This window comes from Orbilia oligospora (genome assembly GCF_000225545.1).
Source record: "Orbilia oligospora ATCC 24927 unplaced genomic scaffold scaffold00079, whole genome shotgun sequence".
NCBI classification, from domain to species: Eukaryota; Fungi; Ascomycota; class Orbiliomycetes; order Orbiliales; family Orbiliaceae; genus Orbilia; species Orbilia oligospora.
Window position 1 is genome coordinate 1,261,844 of NW_011645636.1, and position 24,476 is coordinate 1,286,319.

The following is a 24,476-nucleotide window of genomic DNA, read 5'->3' on the forward strand; positions in this document are numbered from 1 at the left end:
TCTGTATTGTAAAGTAGTTATGTCTAACGAATATGAATGAATTTAGCGATTGAACTGGTACCATGGCGTATTCAATGCCTCTGGGTTTAGTAGAACTCACAGGTGTCATATAAATAACCAATGGGTATACAAAGGCTGTGTAGATTTTGGGATAGTATAGGTGGTAGGGAAATGCAAATCCTGAGCAACAATACCAGCCGCCCCCGATCTACATACACTATAGAGAAGAACAAAATTATGAGAAACGCCAGACACTCCAATGCCAGGATATATAAACAACCGCGCTAAGAATGCCAGAAATCCAACGCCAGAAAACAAGTTAAATATTGAGTCCATGATGATGCCTTTTACGATAAACGCTGGAAAACCCGCTCCGAAAATGCGAACAGCAAAGTAAAATAACGCCATATTCGCCCAAGACCCCGTAATTTTAAGACCGGTCCTCAGTGGCGTGGGGTAAAAAAACCCCAAAAATTGTAGTTTAAAAAAATACACAATGCAGGGATGCCGAATAAATCAGTTCAACGTCTCTCTCGGGGACTGGAAGGTCGTGGTGGGGGTCGCTGTGGCCTGCTGCGTTCTGAATCGGGTCGTCGACGCGGAGTACCTCTCGGTGGCGAGCGTGGCCTTCGGGGACTTGAAGCATGTCTAATGTAGTTTTCTTGCCCTCGAGATTGAGGGGCAGAAGCTCTTCGGTCGGTACCTGGACGGTCATAAGGTTTCCTTGACCCCGCTGTTCGTTGCAAGCGGGTGGGTTGTCCTCCATGCATTTGCGAAAAAGAGTGAGAGCTACCATAAGGCCGTGGGGACCTCTCGCCTGGTTGTCTCTGTATCCTATCGGCCAATGGCCCAGTCGGAGTCTATTGACGATCATTAGCACTCTGAGATAAAATCTGGCGTGTTGGATATTGTTGACTTACTACTGGGCTTTGGGGTCCTGCGGCGGCATCTCGTTGGCTTGGGATAATCCTAGGAGAGGCTTGGCTTGGACGAACTCTGGGAGAAGCCTGACTCGGAAGAGTCTGGGAATTTGACTGGCTCGGGAGGACGAGTGGCGGGGGGACTGGCGGGGGGACTGGCGGGAGGCCTTTTGTCTGGGGTTTCTGGATCTGAGGACACTTTTGTTAGCCCTGAATATTGTCAAAGGTATTAATTATGTCTTGCTTACCCCCTTCCATTCATCCTTGTTTAGGCTGACACGTCTCTTCGGTTGTTCGGTATGCTCTTTAGATTGAGTCACGTTTCCCTTTGAAGGGGCGCTCGGACCAGCTTGAGGACGTGGCGATTGGGCGCCAGATGCTGAATTGGTTTGGGAAGGCGTAACTCCTGCACGACTTGAAGATGGTGTCGTAGCTTTCTCACCCTGCAGCTGTTGCATCTGTAGTAACAGGATTAGTAAACATTTCTCTTCCAAGTCTTCTGATCAACAAGAAAATAGTATTAATTACGCACCTTCGCCCTGAACTCTTGCTTTTCCCTATGGGTGCGATTGACTCGCTTTGGTTCGCTGGTAGCCTTGCTCGTGGGTGTCAAAAGTGGGGGTGTCGCAGGAGAGTTCGTAGCAGCAACGCTAAACCCGGTAGCTGGGATTGTACTAGTAACGACTTTCTTTTTAGGAGCACCTAGGGTCGCGTTTGCAGTTGTATCATTGTCGATGTCCATTTCATCTACCCCAGGTTCCGTCGACGCCCCATCTTTGGCACCCCCACTTGCAGTCTCGCTGGACTCCCCAACTTGTTCCTCAGCCACTGGTTCTTCGTAATGAACCTCATACATGTCTTGAGTAACCAATTCTCTTAACCAGTCCTCCTCCAAGAATTTATCCATGACCTTAGGATCTTTCCCCTGCATGCCCTCGAAACCGGCCGGATCTCTCGGTATGTATCTGGGTGCTCTGAACCAATCGGCGGCTTCTGACTTCTTGGCCTTTCTGGCTGGGGTTGTCTTATCGACGAGTCTTGCCGCTAATGACATCTTGAGAAGCGAGTTATTATGGATGACATCTTCGAGTGTTCCACCGATCCTGAACCTGTAAACGAAGACGTGCTTAGTTTGTCCGAGACGGTAGGCACGCCCTACCGCCTGTTCCTCATCCTGAGGTGAAAACTGTGAATCGAAGACCACGATTCGGCTCGCAGATTGAATATTCAGACCTAGGCCCCCGGCCTTGGTGCTAATGAGGAAAACAAACTTATTGCTATCCTCATTATTGAACCCTCTAGCAATCGTCTGCCGTTTCGCTGTCGAAACCTCCCCGGTAATCTTCACGAACTTGATGCTTTGTTTATCGAGAACTTCCCCGATGTACTTCAAGGTTTCCACAGACTGCGAAAACACCAAAACCTTTTCCTTTATCGTGATACAGGACTCAAGTATTCGCAAAAGAACCTGAATTCTGTAACTATGAGCTGTATCCTTAAGATTCTCAGTTGCAGTAATCACTTCTTGCAGTCGATGAGAAATAGCGCTATCGGCCCCAAGAATTGCTTTTTGTGAATCCGGATCCTCTTCGGCCTCGCCTTCTTCAGATGACTCCCTAGCGGCTTCTTCATCACTCAGATTCACCTCTGTGATTTTGGCGCTTTGGAGTGGACCTTCGATCTTTGCTTTCTTCTTTGCCTGTCTTTTCTCGAAAGCCTTCCAAAACAAAGCGGGGTGGTTCAGAAGCACCCCAAGTTGTGCAACAAAGTCGAAAAATCCGCAGTAGTAACCCTCTTCAGTATCTCTTTTTGCCTCTTTGGCATAGAAACTGTATAGCTTGTACTGAAGCTCGGTTAATGGTAGAGTTATTAAAAATTCTGTTTTGGGGGGTAGGGTGTTCTCTAGACCCTTGATCTGCTTTATATTGACTCGACTCATCTTGGGCCCCCAAAGCGCGATGAGCTCCCTTTGTTTCTTGTTGCTCTCCTTAATTTCTTCGTCAAGCGAGTTTATGTATAAACCATCTCGAATTGGAAGCTTGAAATTGTTATTAAATTCAGCTTCGTCTCCAGCATACTCAGGGTCAACCCATTTCATTATGTGAAAATATTCAGTGAGGTCGTTAGCAAGTGGAGATCCAGTCATGGCGATACGAGAACGTGTTTTGAACATCCCAAATAATTTAGCGATTTTGGAAGTCTTGGTCTTGATCTTGTGGGCCTCGTCAGCGACGACAATCGTTGGAGTGTCTAAGAGGAGATTTTTGATTTTTGTCACTTGTTCCAGTTTTGCTTCGAGTTCCTCGAATCTGGCGTCTTTGGACACCGAATCAGGAATAGAAGCCTCATTTTTAAGTTTTTCATACTCCTTCTCGATCGACTCAGTCCTTGAGCAGAGCTGGCTGAAGGATTCATATCCTATTATGAGAACAGTCCCCTCAGCCGCCCATGCTTCGATTGCCTCGATCCTGTCGTTCATGCAATGTGCTTGTGTAACCGGATAAACAGTCGCTAGAGCACCATCCGCCCATTTAGAAATTTCTTCGCTCCAGTTCTGTATAAGCCCTGGAGGGCAAACGATTAGAGCTCGCATGTTCCTAAGCTCCGCAGGTATCTGACTCTGGGTCCGAGGCCTTTCAGAAACGGCAGCGTCGGCAATTGCGCAGAGTACAGTAATACTATGATAAATTGGGATAAATGAGCGTCATGTAAGGTATTCAGTCCAGTATTACTCTATCCACTTACACCTGTCGAGTCTTTCCCATGCCCATGGTATGTGCCAACAGTGCCCCAGTTCTCTTCTCTGAAACAACGATATTCCTCCACAAGAACTGTACCCCTGATTTTTGGAAGTCGTAGAGCGGCTGGTCGCTAGCGGGGAAGTAGATCGGGTCATCCTTTGCTAAGTGACCTAAGTTGATGAGATCACTTGTTTGCCCAGCCTTTCTACCTCTTCTCTCTCGCTCCATTAATTTTAAACGTTCCTTGTCGTTCAGCTGGCGGATTCTTTGCGTTTCGTGGTCAACCATTTTGGTGCGATTGATTTTTTGCCGGCGAGGGGTGCTTGTGCCGCTTCGGGATGCTTCGGCCTCTGATGTCGCTTCATATTGAAACGACCGCTGGCTGAGTGTGATTTCCTCCTCGGAGTCGCTCTCCAGTAAAAGAGATAGAGCATCAATTTTGGCTTTTCCCTTCCCTTTACTCTTGTCGCTTTCAAGGTTGACCGGTCTGAAATTCAAAAAAGGATATAAAGATAAATTGTCAGAGTGTCCAGAAAGAAGAAGGAATTAAAAGAGAGGGCGGGTGGGGGGAATTTGAGAGTGGGTGCAGAGTTTAAACATTATGATAAGATAAACGCAGCTATTTCAATCGATCAAGATGTACCTCTGAGTATTCTGGCCTGTTGCCTGGGAACTTTCGCTCACGATACCAGTTGCTGTGCCCTCGGTATCCGCTTTCCTTTCCTCATATTCTGCCACGTCGCCGAGGATAGGTGTCAGCTCCCTCGTGAACAATAAGAAGTTGTCCATGTTGCTTAGGAGCAATTTTTGCCTCTTGTAGTCTATGCTTTTTGGACGTGGAAAGCTGTAGGCTGAGTATAACCTAGCGAGAACTGAGTATGCTGGCTTGTCCTGTCTTTCGAAACGACATATTTTTTTAGCTAGGTTATCCCTGTATAGCGGCTATTGGAGGAGTGTGGATAGCTTACTCTTTGATACCGAGACTTTGAGTGTCTACGGGCTTGCTCTGCGAGATATTCCAGCAACCTAAAACCTTGTCCAGCATAAGTTCGTTGCCGTAGAGACTTCTCTCTGTGCTTATAAGCTTCCTTAGTGACAACAATTCTCCCGCCCCTTTATCGTACCGGGCCTGCAGGTCCCTTTTCCACGCACTCGTAATCCCTTCCAAGGGCGTGCAAATTACCGGTCGTTTTGTGACTTTAGGTTGGATTTTCGCAGCTGAAGAGGATGGAGCAGATGAAGTTGCTGTTAATCCCTGGGGTGCAGAAGGAGTTCGGTCAACAGGCGAAGGGGAGGGACTCAATCGCACGCCTTCTTTGAGCGCTGTTTCTCGAGACTCGATGATCGCGATTTGGAGTTGTGTATCTTCATCCTCATCCAGGTCCAGCTCGATAGGGAAGTTTTGCCGTCCTCTAATTGAACTGTTTGAGGGGCCAGGCACTGGAGTCTTTTCAGGAGTTAATACTGGTGTATCGTTCGTCAGATCAATGAACTCTCCTCTCTTGAAGACCGTGAGAATCGGGTTTTCGGCTTTAATAACTGGAGGTGGGGTGGCTACTTTCGGCACTGGAGTGCCTTGCTCAATCGTAAACGGGCCTGTGTCACCGAATTCTGGATCGGAATTACTGATTGCGGCAATGGGTTTGGCGGTGGATACGCTGGTGGGCTCGGGAACAGATTTGGCAGCGGACTCAGTCTCAATGGATGGTTCAGGAGTGGGTGTCCCTGATCCGTTGTTGGTTGAAATGGGTTCTTCGAGGATAGGAGTAGCGGGGCTCTCATCATCGCTAACCGCGAGACCGACTTTGGGAACACTTGTTTCGGATTTTCGGGCAGTTTCTGGGAGTTCATTCGAAAACCATCTGAAAGAATCACTACTAGCCTTAGCAGACTTCTTCGACTGCTCATAAAGCGACTCGTCTCCATCTTGGCCTTGACCTTCAGGCCCAGCATCTGGGAGATTGGTATCGTCGTTGCCGTGATTGCTGGAAGACCCAGTAGCTTGTTGATTCTTTCGGCCTTTCGGCTTTGGTTGATCTTCCTGCTCATCGTCATCCTCGAGAACAACGTCTGCTGCTAGTTCGTCGTATAGGTACCGATTTTGAAGTCGAGCTAATACAGCATCGTTTTCAGCCCTCATATTTTCGTGGCCTTCATCATAGACAGTATCATCAACGATGAATTGATCCATGTCAGATTCACTATCTTCGAAATCTGTCTCCTCCCCATCTGAAATGCTGAGATCTTCTTCATCTACAGCTGTTGGTTCGCCCTCCGCATCCTTGGCTTCGCCTCTTTCAATCTTCCTTCGGGGCGCAACCTCGGTGGACAATGAAGAATCAGGAGTTTCGGGTTTCTTTCCTTGAAAAGTATCACGCCGCCAAATCGCAAGCTCTCGGCTTTGGATAGTAGTTTTCGATTGTGCTTCCATGAACTTGCGCAATTCAACCGCAGAATACCAGTTATTCTTGAGATATCCATCCCAATGGTTGCTCAGACGGGTGTCAAGTTGACTAATGGTCACCATACTGCCAACGACTATTTGCCTCCGACTATTTTTCTTCTGCGCCTCCATCCAGCACTTGTACTTGACCATTTCGAATCGGGGGAACGCACTTTCCCGCCATTTCTCTACGACTTTACTTTTAACCTGTTCCCAGATTCCTTCCATCTCTTCAATGGTCAACTTCTTCCCGGTACTTTTCCTTGCTATCTTTTGCTCATGTGATACTAGGTCCCGGCGTATTTCCCTCTCGGTCTCTAAATCGAGGCCCGGGCTTGGCCCACGATAGTCGACGGGAACGAACTGATCGCCGCCTTGGAGTTTCGCAAGAAGGTCGTGTTTTTCACCCAATGCTTGATAATAGTCTGCATCTTCAACTGGCTCCCAGGGATCCATCCGTTTCCGGTCCAAGCCAGCTGTAGCATCCATCAACTGAACACGATCGGATTTTCGTTTGTAGATCTGATTCCGTACATCGAGATCGGGAAAATCCGCAATATGATTTTTGAGATTCTCCCCAACTTGTACTTCCTGATCGTTGACTATGGTGATGGAATCCCGCTTATAGCGATGGAGATGACGAAGCGTGTGGTGTCTATAAGCTATATGAAATTTGCCGTTGATTCTTCTTTTGTCAATCAATTTTTTGTGAAAGAAGGCGTTTGTAATCCGGGCGGCCCCCATACGTGTCCCAGCCGATACCTTTCTCCTGACCACGAAGCAGTCAGTGTCGTTTGAGTCATCACCAACTAGTGCCATCTCCCCAGCGGTGACTGGAGATCGGTCTAGGTAGGTAGAGGACCTAGAGCGATTCGCTTGGCGCAACCTAGGGGCTCGTTGACGGCGGATTTTTGAAAGAGGAGAAGCATCCGATTCCGATTCCGTGAAGGTCAACTGTTCCCCGCTCTCGTGACCCCTAAGCCTAAGGAGGGGAATGCTTGATTCTTCTTCAATCGGAGGGATATCTTCCATTCCAGGGGGGTCGTCTGTGACAATGTGGTAATCGGGTTGGTATTCTCGAGGGGTTGTAGCATCTGAATGGTCTTTCGCGGCGGAATCCAGGCTCATATGGTCGTCCACATCGTTCTCCAAAATCGGGGGCATCTGAACCAGTATTCTCTGCATTGTGACTTCATGTTCATCGCCATCATTATCTAGTCGAGGTCGCTTTGTGCTTCTAGCATCAATGTCGTCATCGTCTCTAGAAAAATGTATTCGAGGAGTTGAAGGTCCAGCAGGATATATGAGTTGTCCAACTCCACCGTTGTTATCGTCACCATCGTTTGACCTGAATATTGAGTGAGCTTCTCTGGTAACGAGTTTGCTCGGTGTAGCAACAAGAGGCCCTGACCATTCAACCTGGGCCTCAAGTAGAACCTCATCAGCATACCTTTGGATGTTGCCAAATTTCAATACCTTCGTTTCAGGTACTAGTCTCGCAGGGTAGCCATCATCATCACCACCACCATCATCATCATCATCATTATTTTCATCCCCGTCCACTCTGTAGTCCCGAAGCGAGAGCCTGCTGGTATTTTGTGGTGGGGGCGGCAGAAGGCTATCGTCGCCGAGGTCGATATCCGGCCGTTGTGGGTAATTTCGACGTATCTCTTGGATAATGCTCCACAGTAGGATGCATAGCCCAACCTGTTTTATCCCCAGGTCGTCTTTCAGTGTATCCCTTGTAAAGCTATCGTCGAATAGAACTGCCCCAGTAATATAATTATCGATGAAAAGTGCTCTTCCAGCATCGGATTGGAAGAACTTTTGGACGGGAAGGGGTCGTCGAGGTTTCGATAAGTAATCGACAACTTCTTCAGCTGTCCAGTCCTGAGGGTACTTAGCACCCAGTAAGGAAATAACGCTCTCGTCCATTATGGACAAGCTTAGTATATATCCTTGGACAATCAAAAGGATCCCTGTTTGGTATTAACAGCCACGCAAGGCCATGCTATCTGCGATGATGACTAGCTTTAAGAAGCGCGATAGAGAAAAGGAATGTTTGGTGATCCAGCGATCTGGAATAGGTAGAACCACTGTATTTTGGTTAGTGTTGATTTCCGCTAGAGCCAATAGGGACGTGGAATCCAAGACACTTACCGAAACAACGCTTTGAAGTTAATCTTCAAAGAGCCTTTAACGAGGGGAAAGATACGTTAAGAATGAGAAGAGGAAGGGGGAGGACAGGTGAAGATGAAGGGAGGCAGACAACAGCGATGGTGAGGGAGAAGGTAAATGGAAGTTGGAGGTTGTAGATGGAGTCAGAGGAGCGTGGGGAGGTGTAGAAGAAAGAAAGAATATTCCAATCTCTCAGCGAGTCAAGTTCAAATTCAACAACCAACTTGTGGGGTCCCAATCTTCCCACTCTCGACTGTCTCAGAGTTCGGACCACCACCCTAATTGGCGCCACCGACCCAAAATTCAGGCACGATTAGACTTCGGTTCCCGCCAGAGATTGCTGGCGCTGGAAGGTAACTAACCCCCAGTCGATGGGAAATGGGTCCCTGGCAATTGGTGAGGTTTCTTTCAAAGGGACCGTAGGATGTCAGGTCGACATGCTAGTTTTTTGCTAGATTGCGGTAGGTTATCGTCCGCTATACTGCTTTCGTCAGGTCATACAAAACGGTTGCTAACATCTACGGCACAGCAGAACTTGGTCCCGTCAAGAAAATGTAGACAGGCGGGAATCGATTCAGGGTCTTGGAAGGGATGGGTTCTGAAAGTCAAAGAACCAAAGTCTTCGACGACATACGATCAGTTCTACGGAGTATTGAATACTCGAGGGAGCTTCAAATAGCCCAACGTCGCTGCGCCTTCCTGAAGACGGCTTCGATCATTTCAATAAAGAACCAAGTCTCGAACCCAGGATCTCGGCAACCCTGGTCGCTGAACAGGCGCTAGCTGAAGCTGAATTGGCGGGTTATTATTCATACTGGTTCATGTGGCACGGGAGAACGCTCGTCAACCAACGATTATGCTCCACCGATAGTACTAACAATAGCACGAGGCGATTCATTATCACAGCTTCTATAGCCCAGACGACTATCTTCATGCATAAAATCCTGTTCAACTGAGAGCCGCTTTTTAATATGCAAAAAGTATGTATTCAGAGCTCCACGAATGACCTTTAGCCAACCCTTGGCAGTGACTCCGCTTCAGCATCCTAGCAGGGGTACCATTCCAACATTTATTTTTTGAGTTCATTCATGATCACAAGATGCGATATCTTTCAAGCCGACAAGGTATTTATTTTCGCGGGAACACAATATAGATTACCGATTTTTTGGGGGTTTCGTTGAAGCTAGGATCTTGACAAAGTTCCAACCAGTTCTGCTCCTCTCCACATGGCTACGGATATACACTAGCCACGCCGACCATGAGGCTCATGGGCACAAGCCAGGTGGTTTAGCATTTTCAAGCGAACCCTGCGATTCCACCGCCGCCGCTAAAAGGCTTGTCCCGTTCCTCGAATGCGTCGCATATAGGTGGGTCCATGACGAGGCGTGTTTCCAAGACGTTTGGCAGACCATCCTCAACTTGTGGAGTAAGAAAACGGCACTTGTTCGCTGTTTAAATGCTCACCTTTTTAGTTTATCCAAGCAGGATCCATTTGATTATATATAAATATCAAGCGATAAGGATAATATAAAATAAATTTTCTGCTGGCGGATGCATTTTCCGTCTTGAGATTTCGACTCAATCTTTACCGACTCCTGGATCCTCCCGGTCACGATTTCCAACCCCCTTAATATCTATCTAGGTATATATCTCACGACCAACGTATTAATGACCAATCACGTCAAACATATTGATACCCTCAAATAAAGATGTCCGACGAAGAACCAACCCCACTAACGACAATCCTCTTAAACCAATGGCGCAACCCCGGCGACATCCTCTCCCTCCTCCTCCTAATAGGCGGCGAAGTGGTCCAAAAAGCCATAGCACAACTGGTAGGCCTTCGCGTCCCTCACCGTCGAAAACTCCACAATGAAAAAGAAGACAACGATTACTTCTTCACCCTCACACCCGTCGCCTTCTCCTTCGGATGGGTAGCATACGCATTCAACTCCCTAATGGCAGTTTTCGGAAACGGAAATTTAATGCCAGAGCCAGATACGCAGATAATGGTAATCAATGCTGCAAACGGATATGTTCGTGATAACTCTTCGTGGGTCCTGGGTCGTTTCCTAAGAGATTATGAAATCGGGCTGGAAAAGAAAACCAAAGATCTGTGGCCAGATCCCGCGCCGTTGGATTCTTCGAACAACCCGAGAAACGTCAGTTTGAGAATTGATATTCTCGAAGTGGCTTCTTCGATCGACCCTCCTGCCGTGGATACAACATGGTATGTTGGTTGGGTGGTTATAGTAATACAACTGGGTATAGCAGCAATACCCTGGGGACTTTGGGGAGACTGGGTAATCTTCCTCGTTTGTTCCGCAGGAACCCTCTTCAGCCTTCTATCATCTTCCCTCCCACAATGGATATCCGAAAAGTGGGCTTGGAGGCGTTTATGGAAACCAAAAACCATAATATTAACCCGTGGAAACGGTAATCGCTACGCCGTAGCCCTCGTTTGTCGTGCAGGAGACCCAGATATCGAAGCGTTGGCATCAGCAAGAGCTGAAGCTCGCCCGGGTACTAGACCGCTATTCTTGGTATTGACGACATTATGGATGCTCCTTTTGATCACCGTCTCGGGCGTTGAAGACCACCGTTGGTTTCTTATCGCTGTCGGCGGGATTGGAATGCTACAAAACATGTGGGCCGCCTCATGTGTCCGTCATTCCTCAACATTGGGTCTGCACCTAAAACCATACCACCCACGTTCTATAGTGGTCGGCTACCAAACCGACCGCGCTGTCGGACGACCCCCAGATGAACCCAGAGTCTCTATGACTGGAGAAGAAGAACTTCCACCCCAAAAGCCCAACAACGAAGTCTCAGACGTCATGGGCGCTTTAATAGAAGCCGAGAAGGTTATTCCAGGCTTAGGTGCTTGTTTGGTTCCCATATTCTTTCCTGGGAATTTAACATACGACGAAGCGCCGTTGTATTATAACCGTGAAAAGAACTTTTGGGAATTGGCGCATCTGACGATGAAGGGTAGGCGGAAGGAGCATGCGAAGTTCATCGCTGGTGGGCCGAGTGGTCATGGAAAGGAGAGGGAGGGGGATAAGGCTGTGTAAATTTGTAGTATATTTAACGACTTTTACGAATGCTTTGTACAGTAATGACGATGCTTTTACTAGCACGCGATCTTGACAGCAAGTTGTAATATGATTGGATGTATATATATCAACGTGTTCTCTGCACTTTTGGTTAGCCCGGTCGAATGGGAATCTCAACTACCGCGGAGCCTCAGCCTTGATTAACATCTACCGAATCCAATATCTCACGCTTACATCGATAAGGGGCCATATTTTGTTTGTATATTACTATTATATTCCTCAAACGAGTGAAAACACCCCCGATTATACAAAAGAAGCTTGCAGCATAAGCTCTTCGAACCAGCGGGCGTGGTAAGGTATACTACTGAAAGAAAAGAAGAATGATTACATGCGGCATTGCGGCACGTTACATTCATGAAACGAAAGGACAAAGTCTACTAGAGACTTCGAGGATAGAACTCCAGCCCTTCCAGAGGTTTAAAGAGAGAGAGAGAAAAGGAGAATGCGAGGGGGGAATGTAAAAAAGAGAAAAAGAGAGAAAAAGAAGCCAGTCTCGAGAACCCAGAGAGGAACTAACCAACCTCCATGGGGCGAGGCAGAGAAACAGTCTTTCGTCCCAAGTAATATAATATCAAGAGCGAAACCACATCCGATGGTAGAACATCAGACGGGCGCTACGATATAAACCCCTCAAGTCAAATAACCATCTTTCCCGCCTCACCCCTAAACTTTTTCTTCCTCCTCTTTTTCTTCTTCTTCCTCCTCTTAAACCGGTGGGCCTTCGTGAAAACAAAACATCTTGAATGATCAAATATAGCAACAATAAGACTGGTAAAATAAGGAAAATCTCGTACGTATCTACCTGACTCTGCAGATCGGGTATTTACCGGGAACGAGAGGGGCGACGACTTCGAGAAAAAACCTGGACAGCGACGACGGCGACCGCAGAACCTCTCAACCCCTGGTTTGGACGTCCGCCTTTCATCTATAGAGTGCCTACGCCAAAAGTCAACCCTTTTATTATCTTCTAAAACTGTATATCGAGAACATCGATTCCAGATCCAAAAGACGTAGAGGTAGAAATGGTGAAGACGATGAAAGGGAGTCCGTGGGTGCACATGCTAGTGCTTGCGAGAGGCGTGCTTGCCGGAAGGTTTGGCGGCGGGAGTGTAGCTGGCTGTAGTTTTGAAGAAAACAGTTCGAGGAGGACGTCAGTGGCTATTTCATTTTATCTATATTTATATATATATATATATATGTATGCATGTATGCAGGTACGAGTTCGAGCTTCGAATAAGATTGCATGCACACGGGAGGAGTTTTCTTTCGTCGGTTTCGGATCGATCTGGGGTTGGAGTCCAGTGGCAATCCTGGGGTCGACCTCGAGCTCGACTTCTGGGATCTAAAAAAAAAAAAAATGCACAACAGAACAAAAAACAAGGCAGCTATATGTTCTTACAATGTTGCCGCTTCCTCTGGCACTGCGGGATTTGCTGCGACGACTGTGAGTTATCCTCCTGTGGAAGAGGAGGAGGACCCAAGTTCTTGTGCATGGTCAGGACAATAGCGCCGTTTTTGCGTTGCGTGGGCTTGAACTGAGGCATTATTGGACTAGCGTAGTTTTTGGCTGGGGGAATTCAGATCTTCGGGAGGAGAATGAGCTTTTTGGAGCCGGAACTAGTGGTCTTTGGAGTCGTCGAGCTGGGCGCAGGCTGGGAAAATTGGTGTTTCTCGAGTGGCATTAAGAATCGAAATATTGTAAACAATTTTAAGGGGGTTTTGGGGGGGGAGAAATCTTTCTGTGAATATTGAGGGGAGAGGGTGTCTATGCTGAATATTTAGAAAGGACAAGTCGAGACGACAGGAATAGTTCTTATAGTTAACGGGTCTCGTTCATGCGACGTGGATGCAAAGCATGTAATGTCGAATAGTGGTCGGTCGGTTAGTTAGTGTTTGAGTCACAGCCCCCCCTTTGCCTTCCTGCTTCCTGCCTTTGCGCAAGGCCGGTGCGGGGGAATGCAATCAAACGGATTCGAATGACTCGTCATTCGCGCCCGCCTCATTGGCCGGGCGGTATCCGCTTCAGGCATGAGTCCCGGAATGGGAGGCTATCTTCACCAAGGCAAATCCAGCTCAACTTCGACCTTTCGGACGTGTCTGCAAGGGCAGGTCAGGTCGAGTTTGAGGTACCGAGAGCTTCGCCTTCAGGGCCAGGGCTGAGAATATGCTTACTTGGAAAGGTGCCTGTTGCAAAAGAGCACCCTCGGTCCTCGCGGGGTCGGATTTCATCCATGCCCCTAGCGTAAGGAGGAGCGGTGATATCATTTCGCGATAGTTGAGATGTGTCACCAGATGGAAGTCTAGGGGAGTCTGGCCGCCTGTGCCATCTGCATTTCGCTTGGCCCGACGACAGGCTTTGCCGTTTGGCCCATAGCTAGGTCAGCTTATAATGGAATTAAAAGCTTGCGCAGGATCTTGCAGCAGGGATAGAAGATGTTTCTGATCGGTCAGAACTCCGAGTGAGATCCATCTGTCATCTGCCATTCCATCAGATAATTTTGATCGCTGATGGACGACTTGGCCACGGACTGGTTGGCCATGGACCTTCTCGAGCTCGTGTGCCTGAGCTAGCTCGAGCTCCGTTTAGCAGTGTCATCGGCTGCTGCAGCTGGCTGTGGCAAAACGTGCAACCTTATTCGAACATCGGAATTCCTCTTGACTTGACTAGACTCGAATGCTTGCACTTGTTCATCTGGTGTTCATATCGTCATTAGTAGGTTGTTCCTAATTTAGATATCCAAAGCGCGCATACATACGTAGTCTTCTGTTGGGCCTGAAGGCTCAAGTTGCTATCGGGTTCGAGAGGGTTTGTCAAGTCTGAATCATGATGCATCAAAAAAGCCGCGGCCGCGCTCATGCCGGGGCAGCAGTTACTAATTGTTAATTAGCGACTGACCCAACAAAGATAACAGAGGCGAACCGAATACAGCTCACTCACCAGTTGTCAATTTTGTTCGTAATGGTGTGGCGAAATGTTAATTCGATAAGTACCTAGCTCATGAGTAACCGTAATTTTGATTAATAAAAATGAGTCTGCTTCACATTAATTTTGATATCCCGCTAGATAGGAGTCTGTAGTTCTTCCTCCCGGGTATCACAGACACCGCAAACGGTATCTTCCCGCCCAACGAGATCTTAAAAACTGTCGCATACATATCTCTAGTTTCCCGTAGGTAATTCGAGGACGAATAGAATAAAAACCTTGCCGTTTATCTGTAATACGACCGTATTTAGATATCATATCGGTTCACGTCCGTCCATGTCCATGTCGAAAGATATATAGATAGTTAGGCCGGCCGTGTCCAGATCCTTTCGCTAATGCGTTCTTATGAATTGCATGCGACCAATTGCAAGCTTACGGCTAGTCCCGAAATGTTCGCGCCTCGAAGGACATCCGGTCTGGGGACAATTCGAAATAGTTTTGGGTATCGATAGATAGTTCAGCCTTGACGCTAAGTTTATAAGCCGTTGACTTCTAATTCGCGAGGTCTGGCAATTCAAATATATGCATATGGGGGGGGGCTGACACGATGCTGCGAACGTCGTATAGTATCACCATTTGTATTAGTGTATACGTAAATAAGCACAGCAGAAGACATGTACCGATTCAAAAAGTCACCAATCCTAGCTTCGGGGCTAGTTAGAGGCTAAGTATATTCGACTCTCGAAATTAAATCCGGAATGTAGGGCATGAATTCGAAGTTGGGTGCTTGCAAGGTGATGTTTTGCTGTCGATTGAGACAACTGTCAAAGGCACACTAGTAAATCAGTAGCCCTATAAAGCAGAACTAGTGCTGCTTACACACGAACACCCTTCACACCCACAATTCTTGTTCGCTATTGTATATGTATTTTCATGTATATGTATGTATACATGCACATAAGTACTTGCATCCCAGATCTTTAGCTAGATCATAATAGCTCTAGATACTAGTAAATCGATATAGTCTAATAGGAGTACTTGGACGCAAATTTAAATATTTGAACATTCACAAATTCTCGTTAACAGTTAATTCTCATATCGGGCTACCGGTTCGCCTCAGAGATCACCTCACGCTAGCACTGCAGCAAAATCGAACCTCGCCAGGATACACTACACACTTCTTACGTATACACGATAGCACACTAGAAACAAGGGATCCTACAGCAAGGCCGACTGTATTTCGATATCCCGCTCAAATTATAAATAGTAAATAACTATTTTCCCTTGAAAAACGTACGCTGCATATATATGCGCATATGCATCTGTACGTTTGACGACAAACAGCTACCATCTACAGCTTTTGAAGCATTATATGCAGTAGAAACACATACGCCTTATTTAAGGGTACATAAAATAGATACATAAAGTATTATGATTATATTAATAGCATCAGATCTCGTATCGATATCATGCATACTACGGCGGGGAATGCAGTCTTCAAAAATAGAAAGAAATTTATGAATGTATATAGTTTAATAACGCAAATTTTACCTAAGATAAACCCAATATATGGGTGGAGGATGAATTAATTCATGAGATAGCTCCGGCCATATAAAGCAGTCTTCATTAAACTGAAATTAGAACTCTACCGTGCGCGTAATTAAATCACGACATCGATCTTGCAAGTTTAACTCTAAAACATTAAAATATATATGAATCACCGAAAATTTCAATAAAAGATGGATGCTTCCGAACAAGAAAGATTGTTCGCTCCATATCTGACTCCAATCTTCAAAGCCAACTGTACTGGGCCAGAGAACTTCGTGCCGCTCCAGCCATTATCGAAATTTTGGCCATCTGGAATGCGTACGCTCTTCGGGACGACGTCATAGCTATAGAGCTCCAGCCGACGCACACGCGTGTCAATCCGGATGAGCCTGTAAATGGTCTTCTTGCGACTTCGGTGTCTCTTTCGCACAAAGGCCGGCGAGCATTTCAACAGGCACAATCGGATGGAGAAACCTTCTTACAGGTTGTGAATGAGTTGTCGAAAACGAAGTCTTATGTAAGTACTTCTGGGGTTTTCCTGCTAGCTTCGTTTAGCTAAAGAGAAGGGAATATTCGTAGGTTTTTAAATTGGCAGGAGGCTTCGGTGTAGAAGATGTCCTGGTACGTCAGTATCAGCAAGCTTTACGCATCTTGTGTCGCGAAACTTTCCCTCGGTTGAAAGATAAAGGGGGAAAAACGTTATCAGCGTTTGAAGACTTAGCGTGTGAAATAGAAACGGGGATAGAAGCTGTAGCTCGAGTTCTTGGTATGTTAGGATCAGTCTCTGTCATTATACATATAGAAATATCGCGCTAACTTTTCCATTTATCAATCGTCCTTGATTTAAGAACAGGTATAATTTCAAATATTCGGGATGGAGTCTGGTCCCTCGCAACGTACATCTGGGGCGGAAGGTGGAAAGGGGTCGGCGGGTGGAAAAGGTACCCAAAATGGTGCCGATTTGCTCAACAGGAAGGTTAGTATTGAGACTGTAGATTCCTGGTCCTGCCTTGCTTTGACTAGGAATACTCAAAATATTTCCCCTAACCAATTCAGAACTAATATAATTATAATCCGCATGATGGAGGTCACCAGACGAAGCAACGAAATACTCTCAGAGGTATCCTCAAAGAACTAATCAGCCTACAAAGCAATGTTTGTACCCTCACCAACTTCTTCAAATCTTTATACTTCAATGCCACAGAGCTGTCCAGGAAATTTCGAAATATGAAGCGGACATCAAAATTACCACCGAAGATGATACCATAGCAATGCTTTCAACACAGGCTGCAGATTCAATCCACCGCGAACTCGCAATTTCCCGAGTACCAGTTGCCACCAAGTTGAAAGCGTATATCGACATTTCATATACACATATTATTCCAGGACTTGAGAAGATTGAAGGAATTGCTACGCTTGACTCGGGGAAGGCAGGCTTGAACAAACAGACTCAGTTAGCCCTTGAGCAGATGGCGAAGTATCGTTGTGATGCGCAGGAGGCGATTGATGAATTGATAACGAATGTATGCCCCCAACCTATTCCTTATAAATAACAAAAGGAGTGAGTGATATCCTAAGATGGGAACTTCGGTCAAGCGAAAACTACAACTTTGGGACCAGCTGAAGGCTACAGGCTACAAGCTGAGCGACGCATCGCCATTGAATCCGAGGAGACGGGCTGCAACAGACCGTGCTGGAGAAAATGCAAGAGAAATATTCGGGGACCTCTAATCCGAATTTTCAGGCTAGCTCGAACCTAGAACCCTTCGGAGGAACTACCTCATCTGCAATATTCAGTCAAATCGAATCGAATTGAATCCGGACAAAAAAGAAATAAAAAATAAAAAAGAGATGTTGCATTTTTTGCGTTGTGACGGCCAAAAATGGCAGTCGTCAAAACCGCAGCCAATTGGACGATAGCACGTTGAACCAGCATTGCATCCCAGGTGTGCGGTGCATGATATCTCGCAAGCCAAGCTTAAGCACTCCTATGAGAGATATCGAGAACGAGATGGAATGGTGAAGAAGACGTCGGCAGGTCTCAGATATATTTTTTTGTAATTTTTTCTCCTGTAGGTTTGCCTTGTGATCGAGTCAGTTTTGATCAGTTCTGGTCCGATATCCCAGCACGATGTTGATGCCATGGTGGGGCTATTTATAATCCATTGAAGTTTACGCCACCAAAATGAACCAAAAAACATCGCCATCCAGAGCGAGCGACCTTGTTAGATCTAGAAGCAAGGTGTGATAACAGTATTGAACATGATGTATCTCAATTAGTTGAGTAAAGTACTTAAGTACTAAGTAAGTATGTATAGCATAGTGGATAGCTGGGTAATTTTAGGATTGACCGAGTGTTGGGTGTTGTTGTTGCTGCAGTGTTCAGTGCTCGATCCTTCCTTCGGCCTAGGAATTGATCCCAAGTCCAACCTCCCCAGCTAGCTCGAATCCTCTTCCCACTTCACTTTCCCTCCTCCACCTCCTCGATACCCCTCCACGGCTACTATCCGACTATTTTACCCGTCCCACACCGAACATCCGGTCACTTTTCAACCTCAGTCTTGAACCTTCATTTTGTATTTTTCCGAAGCAGCTTCAGAATCTCACCGCACAGGAAAGCTTGACGGAAAAAACCCTCTCATCTAGGCTATCACGGTTTTAGTCGACCGGCTACCAACATCACTCGACTCTCAGCTCGAACTCCCCCCCATCCATCTCACTCCCACTCCACTTCAACCAACCGAATAAAAAAAAAGGAAGAGAAGAAAACTACCGATACAAATCGATACATTCGCTTTCCAAAATGGCAAACCGAAGTCGTAGAATCGGCAAGGAAATGGAAGATTTACGGAAGGATGCTCTCTCCGGTATGAGCGCTGAGGCAATCAACGACGACATCTCCCATCTCCGTGGTTCTTTCAAGGGTCCTCCCGGTACGCCCTACGAAGGTGGTGTGTATCACGTTGATATAAAGATTCCGAATGAATATCCTTTTAAACCTCCACAGATGAGGTTTGAAACAAAAGTTTGGCACCCGAATGTCAGCTCCCAAACGGTAAGCGAGGAGTTTTTCTTTTCTTCTTGATTTTGGTATGTTTTGGAAGGAGTCATATGGTTGCTGGCGAGACAGCGAAGCAAAAGTGAAATAGATGGTGGGGAGTGATGGTATTGGTGGTCGAGGTTGCATTTCGGTGGCGTTCAGCATCGATAATAGGAGCTGTACGGCTCGTGAAGCTATCTCAGACACCTGCTTACACTCTTCACCTAATTTATTTGCCACAATACCCTCCACCGAGCTCACATGGTTCTTAATGAGCAATTCTGACTCTTCGATCTACAGGGTGCCATCTGTCTCGATACTCTCTCTGCCGCCTGGTCACCAGTACTCACCATCAAATCCGCCCTCCTGTCTCTACAATCCCTCCTAGCTACACCGGAACCCAAAGATCCCCAGGATGCCGAAGTTGCTGGAATGCTCATCCGAAATCCCAAACAATTCGAGGATATCGCTAGACAATGGGCAGTCCAATATGCTGGTGCACCACAAAAGGCATCTTCAGGATCTGGGAGTAGTGCTGAAGATGCAAGGCGTGATAGGGAGGCTGAGGAGAGGAGGAAGGCTCAACAGGAGCTGATCAGGTGAGTTTTTCATGAATCATTGCTATATATGTAGCTACAGTATATTAATACAGATGGGAAATTAGACAACAGCAAATGGAAGGCTATGCATCCCACCTGTTCACAGACTTTGAGGCTATGGGATTTGATATCCCGAGGGTGGTTAGGATCCTGAAGGGTATGGGAATTCCAAAGACCATCGGACGACTACCTAACAATCTATCTGAAGAAATTGTCGAGAGGTTGTTGAGCTCAACGTAATAAATCAAACAGGTTACTTCTTTTTATTTTATTTGTCAATCAACTTACACGCAGGTTTGAGATTTGAATCATATTACTTTTATTTCGATCTTTTCTTTTCTTTTCTTTTCCCTTTTTTTTTTTTCACCCATTCCCTCGGCCTTCGTGGTCCCTGGAAGCCTTCTAAACCACCATGAAGCCCTTCCCTCCGTTCCATCTGACCAACTAACACGCCTCCCGGAGAAGCCATCTTGGGAGATTAGCTGACTAGAACATATTTGCAAGATCCTCCTCTCACATAGACACGGCTTTGCTAAATCCCCTCACCGGGATTCTGCACCTTTGTTTTCCCATTTTCTCCTTGATGTATCTTCGTTATTCTTTACTTAGGGATTGCTCGGTGGTTTCATTTTCACGAAAGCGACTTTTCTGTCTTCTCTTTTATTATTGTCTTCGTATCTTTAGTATCTTCATTTCCCATTGAGAGACGTACTTTCATCTCATTTGTCCAGTTCCACTTGGTATAGTCTACCTACTATTGCACCAATTGAGATGATTTTTTTATATCTCATACCTATTTACAAAATCTTATATACAAGTTCTCTATCATATCTACACTCTTCTAGACATCTGCACAACCCATAAAAGAAACAGGGATACTTTTAAGGTGTAATACCTCAATTATCCCCGGCAATCTCCCCAAACATCTCCTTGGCCCTAACTCTGCTCCCCAACCTCGCACACAGCAAAAACGCACCACTCAACTTCCTATGTAAACTATAAGTCTCTTCTGGTGGGGGCTTCAACCTCTCCCTCACCATCGTAGGAATATAAGCCTTAACCCTATCCGTCACCGTCTGACTTCCAAAATCGTAGACATCCGGTGCATCATTCGCAAACGGTTCCGCCAATGTCAAAATACTACCGATATGTGCTTCCAACATACTCTGGCTCTCCAAACCGTTCAAATAACCTAATTTTATTGATAATTCGCGAATTGTCGGGGTATCCTTCTTCCTAGCAGCTTTTAGGACGTTTACATAGTCTTCTATGAATTCTTTAGGGAATTCACGTGAGGCGCCGAAGTCCAGTAGTGAGATTTTTGAGGTTTGACGGTTGTATAGGAAGTTCGACCAATTTGGATCGGTTTGCATGAAATTCCAGGAGATTATTTCGAGGAGACAGAGGCGTAGGATTTGGGTTCCTAGGTAGTCTCTTTCCTGTTGGGTTGGGTTTTGGAGATTGGTAATCGGTGTTCCTTGCATGAATTCCATCGTAAGAACTTGTGGACCTGAAGCTTCGGTGATTACTTTAGGAACGGAGAAGATGTCGGAGTATGATGGTGATGAGGCGATTATTTCAGAAAACCGGGTTTGGGCGGCCGCTTCTCGGATGTAATCACATTCCCAAGCTAACTCCGTTCTGGCATTTGCAATGGTTTTGTCGAGGTAGAGTCCCTTTGGGAGGAGTCTAGTGGCGGTTAGGAGGATGGAGAGGTTGTTTAGATCTGAAGAGATTGAGGTTGCTACCCCTGGGTATTGGATCTTTATGGCGACTTTTTGACCGGTCGAGGAGAGGACACCCGTGTGAACTTGGCCGATTGAAGCGGCGGCTATGGGATTTTCGGAGAATGTTGAGAAGAGGGAACGCCAGTTTGGACCGAGATTTGAGGATAAGACGGAGTCACGTTGGGAAGGGGGCATATAGTCGGCTTGGTTTTGAACGCGGGAAAGTATCAGTTGGATCGCTGGGGGTAGAAAAGTTGAGTCTATTTTCGTCAAACGAAAAAGAAAGAAAAAAGAAATAATTTAGTAACGAAATTGAGAAGATATAAAAAAAATGGAATTCGTTTTTGAATCGTATATACACGAGGGTACATAATCGAAACGAAGAATTGATGTATATATACCTTGAAAACTTAACATTTGTCCAAGTTTTAACGCTGCACCACGCATTTTTGAAAGTGTCTTTACAAGCCGTTCGATGTTTTGGGGGTTTAGGACTAATCCTCCACCATTCCCGCTAGAACCTGTGGATGAGGAATCACTACTGCTGGTAGCACGTTTTACGGATTCACTTATTGCTCCGAGCGTCATACCAGCCGCTAGACTGCCGTAGTGGAATAACCGGTCTAATCGTGACGAGGGGACTGGAGATGCGGACATAGTATAAGGCTGACTGTTATTACTTGTCTACCGCCTGTTAGTTGGGATTTAAATCAGTATATGGATTTAGTGAGTTAGTGGTTTGAAGATTTAGGACGTACTTTTAGCTCATCTATAACTTTTGAGGCTGTAGACTGGACTTTTGGCGATGTATTTGTGAATTCTGGTTTATTGAGACCGGATGAATCCGAGGCCGGTGTACCCGAAGAGACGGGGTTTAAACCGCCATTGGTATTTCCAAGTGCCTTCGCACGTCGACTGTGGAATACTTCCGCATTGATATTTGAAAGGTCCGGTTCTGGGGATTCGGAGACAGTAGATGGAATTGTATCCTCGGCGGTGACCTCTGGAATTGTACCATCGGGCAACGTCCTTGCTTTTGACGATACTTGACGGATATTTAGATCCGACGGTTGAGATAGTGGGGGCGTGGCAGTTGTGGCAGTTGTGGAGGTGTAGTGGTGGTCTTGGTCAATACCGACTTTTGGGGTGTTAGAAGAGGATGATAAGGTTGTAGGTTTTAGGGAGTAATATCGGTGGGAAGGGTATCCTTGGAGGTTTAGCCGATGCCAATTGGCAGTGCGGCTTCGAGATAGAAGTCTTGAAGCCATGATTTCAGGAGATTGTGGTAAGTGGATGAGGGAAAATTTGAGTTGAGGTTGAGGTTGAAAGTTGGAATTCGGGATTTGGGTTGCACAAGAGAACTGATGTCACCAGGTCACGTGCTCGGACCAATATCGGATCTTTGAGCTCCTGTTCTGCCTAGATCTAGGCATGCGACAAGTGAGCTAAAATCAATTCAAGATTTCTATCCTAGATCGTATGTGAGGGCACAGCTCACAGTGGCATTAATTCTGGCTTACACGATAAACGTATAAACACAGCCTGGTGTTCGGTCGGGATATCATTAATATATTTTGAATTGTAACAGTGCTGACCGTCAACATTTCGATTTTAGAAGTGATACTTGAATATCGACGTCATACAACTAATCTCTCCCCGCGGGCCCTAGAAACATTAACTTCATATAGACTAGCTCTAATTGAACCAGGCTAGGTGGTAGCAGCCTGGTCGATTCGAAGCTGGTGTTTTTTCTATCACAACGCACTTTACTGTTGCATTTTAATGTATTGGTTTGATGAAAATGATGAGACCGGACCCATAGATTCCATATATCCTGAATTTTGTTTCTCGAATACCCCATTTCCACAATTTGTAAAAACTCGATATCAAATCGGAATTGGCTCATATGATCATGGTTAAGTCCTTGTAGGCTTAGATGTCTTAAAGCCTTGAGATCACCACGTGACCTATATGATATATAAATTAGGGTAGTGATGCAGAGCGGATTTAATATATTATGATGAGTAATCAATTCGATATTTATCACCCTGATCCTGAAGTTATCTGAGTGTACGCTGCTTTGAATTTAGCTCCTATATATAGCTATTGAAGTAGATATCTATAAGTAGAGGATGATTATATCGGCTGAGGCCTATGCGCCATTATCGGCTAATAACTCTTTTCAGTCCATCAATAGGGTGTCATTTTATGATAAACCAGCTCCGGAGAAGACCGCTTTCTTAAGATATGCTCATAGTTTTATTAATATATATAGGTAGCATGCAGATAGCTATCGATAGCGATTTTCCCCCACACAAAATCTCTACCCCTTCAGACATTTAGGCAGTTCAGGGACCCACATCCGATACGAACATTGGCAACAGGGGAGCTGCATTGTTTACGAGAATCAGTTACCTATATGTACGTATTTGTAGCTTGGTCGGATAAATTATGCAGTCCCACTGCGTGAGTGCCTATAAAAGTCGAATATTAATTCAAAGTGCCCATATAAAGTTGACAAGTCTTCAACTCAAAGTCCTCTAAACAGATATCAATTAAAATACTTCTATACTAATAAATATAATATATATTCCAACATGAAGTTTTCGCCCATAACCATATTGCCGGCGAGCGTTCTCATAGCCGCTGCTTTCGCCGCGCCAGTAGTGGACCAAACGCCAGAAATACAACTGAAGAGTCGTTCTTCCCAGGTTTGTACACTCCAAAAAAGCCACAACATCGCAAATGTCAGTAACTGACTTACCGATCAACCAGACTCAACCATCCAACGAAACCCTAGATAAAAGAGCTTCGTTCCCGGTGATCATATGCTCAGGAAGGTATGCAAAACCTCAATTACATCTCTGCCATTCTTAATATGATATTACATCCAAGTCGACTGAACAATTTCATAATAGGGACACATTGGGACCATGCAGAGTTTTGCAGTTTACGTCTGAAGTTGGCGAATGTAGTAACATTATGCAGGTAGTTGGATACGTTAACACTATATTTCCGACGGTTCAATGTATTTTGTATTATGGACAGGCATGTAGTTCGCCAGCTGTGGGGCCCATAACTGGGGCTGTTTCTGTTGCGATGCAGCTTTATGGTAGTTTGCGGTGTTGGGTTTGAACTTAAGGAATTTATTAGTGGGTATATCCTAGATTTATCCGTCGCGGTGGTCTGGAGGCAAGACGGGTGCAAGTTCGCCGTCGTGGTGTTAAGCTAAGATTCTAGA

The 24,476-nt window shown here is 45.9% G+C and overlaps 5 protein-coding genes across 5 annotated transcripts; 3 read left to right on the top strand and 2 right to left on the bottom strand.

The window, feature by feature from the left end:
* Nucleotides 1-521: 521 nt before the first annotated feature.
* On the bottom strand, nt 522-8,039 carry AOL_s00079g379 (uncharacterized protein; the record flags this gene model as incomplete). The annotated part of the gene is made up of 7 exons (XM_011124254.1): nt 522-860; nt 921-1,109; nt 1,169-1,378; nt 1,453-3,598; nt 3,666-4,148; nt 4,305-4,556; nt 4,630-8,039. The coding sequence occupies 7 exons, from the start codon at nt 8,037-8,039 to the stop codon at nt 522-524; spliced, it is 7,029 nt and encodes a 2,342-aa protein (XP_011122556.1).
* A 1,952-nt stretch (nt 8,040-9,991) lies between these two features.
* On the top strand, nt 9,992-11,356 carry AOL_s00079g380 (uncharacterized protein; the record flags this gene model as incomplete). The annotated part of the gene is made up of 1 exon (XM_011124255.1): nt 9,992-11,356. One exon carries the CDS (start codon nt 9,992-9,994, stop codon nt 11,354-11,356), a length of 1,365 nt encoding a protein of 454 aa, XP_011122557.1.
* Nucleotides 11,357-16,060: 4,704 nt separating this feature from the next.
* AOL_s00079g381 (uncharacterized protein) lies at nt 16,061-17,600 on the top strand (the record flags this gene model as incomplete). Its single annotated transcript, XM_011124256.1, has 6 exons — nt 16,061-16,086; nt 16,119-16,386; nt 16,449-16,635; nt 16,723-16,845; nt 16,965-17,392; nt 17,448-17,600. The coding sequence occupies 6 exons, from the start codon at nt 16,061-16,063 to the stop codon at nt 17,598-17,600; spliced, it is 1,185 nt and encodes a 394-aa protein (XP_011122558.1).
* Nucleotides 17,601-18,672: 1,072 nt separating this feature from the next.
* On the top strand, nt 18,673-19,748 carry AOL_s00079g382 (uncharacterized protein; the record flags this gene model as incomplete). Its single annotated transcript, XM_011124257.1, has 3 exons — nt 18,673-18,924; nt 19,210-19,508; nt 19,574-19,748. 3 exons carry the CDS (start codon nt 18,673-18,675, stop codon nt 19,746-19,748), a joined length of 726 nt encoding a protein of 241 aa, XP_011122559.1.
* Nucleotides 19,749-20,404: 656 nt separating this feature from the next.
* On the bottom strand, nt 20,405-22,503 carry AOL_s00079g383 (uncharacterized protein; the record flags this gene model as incomplete). Its single annotated transcript, XM_011124258.1, has 3 exons — nt 20,405-21,495; nt 21,637-21,919; nt 21,994-22,503. The coding sequence occupies 3 exons, from the start codon at nt 22,501-22,503 to the stop codon at nt 20,405-20,407; spliced, it is 1,884 nt and encodes a 627-aa protein (XP_011122560.1).
* Nucleotides 22,504-24,476: the final 1,973 nt, after the last annotated feature.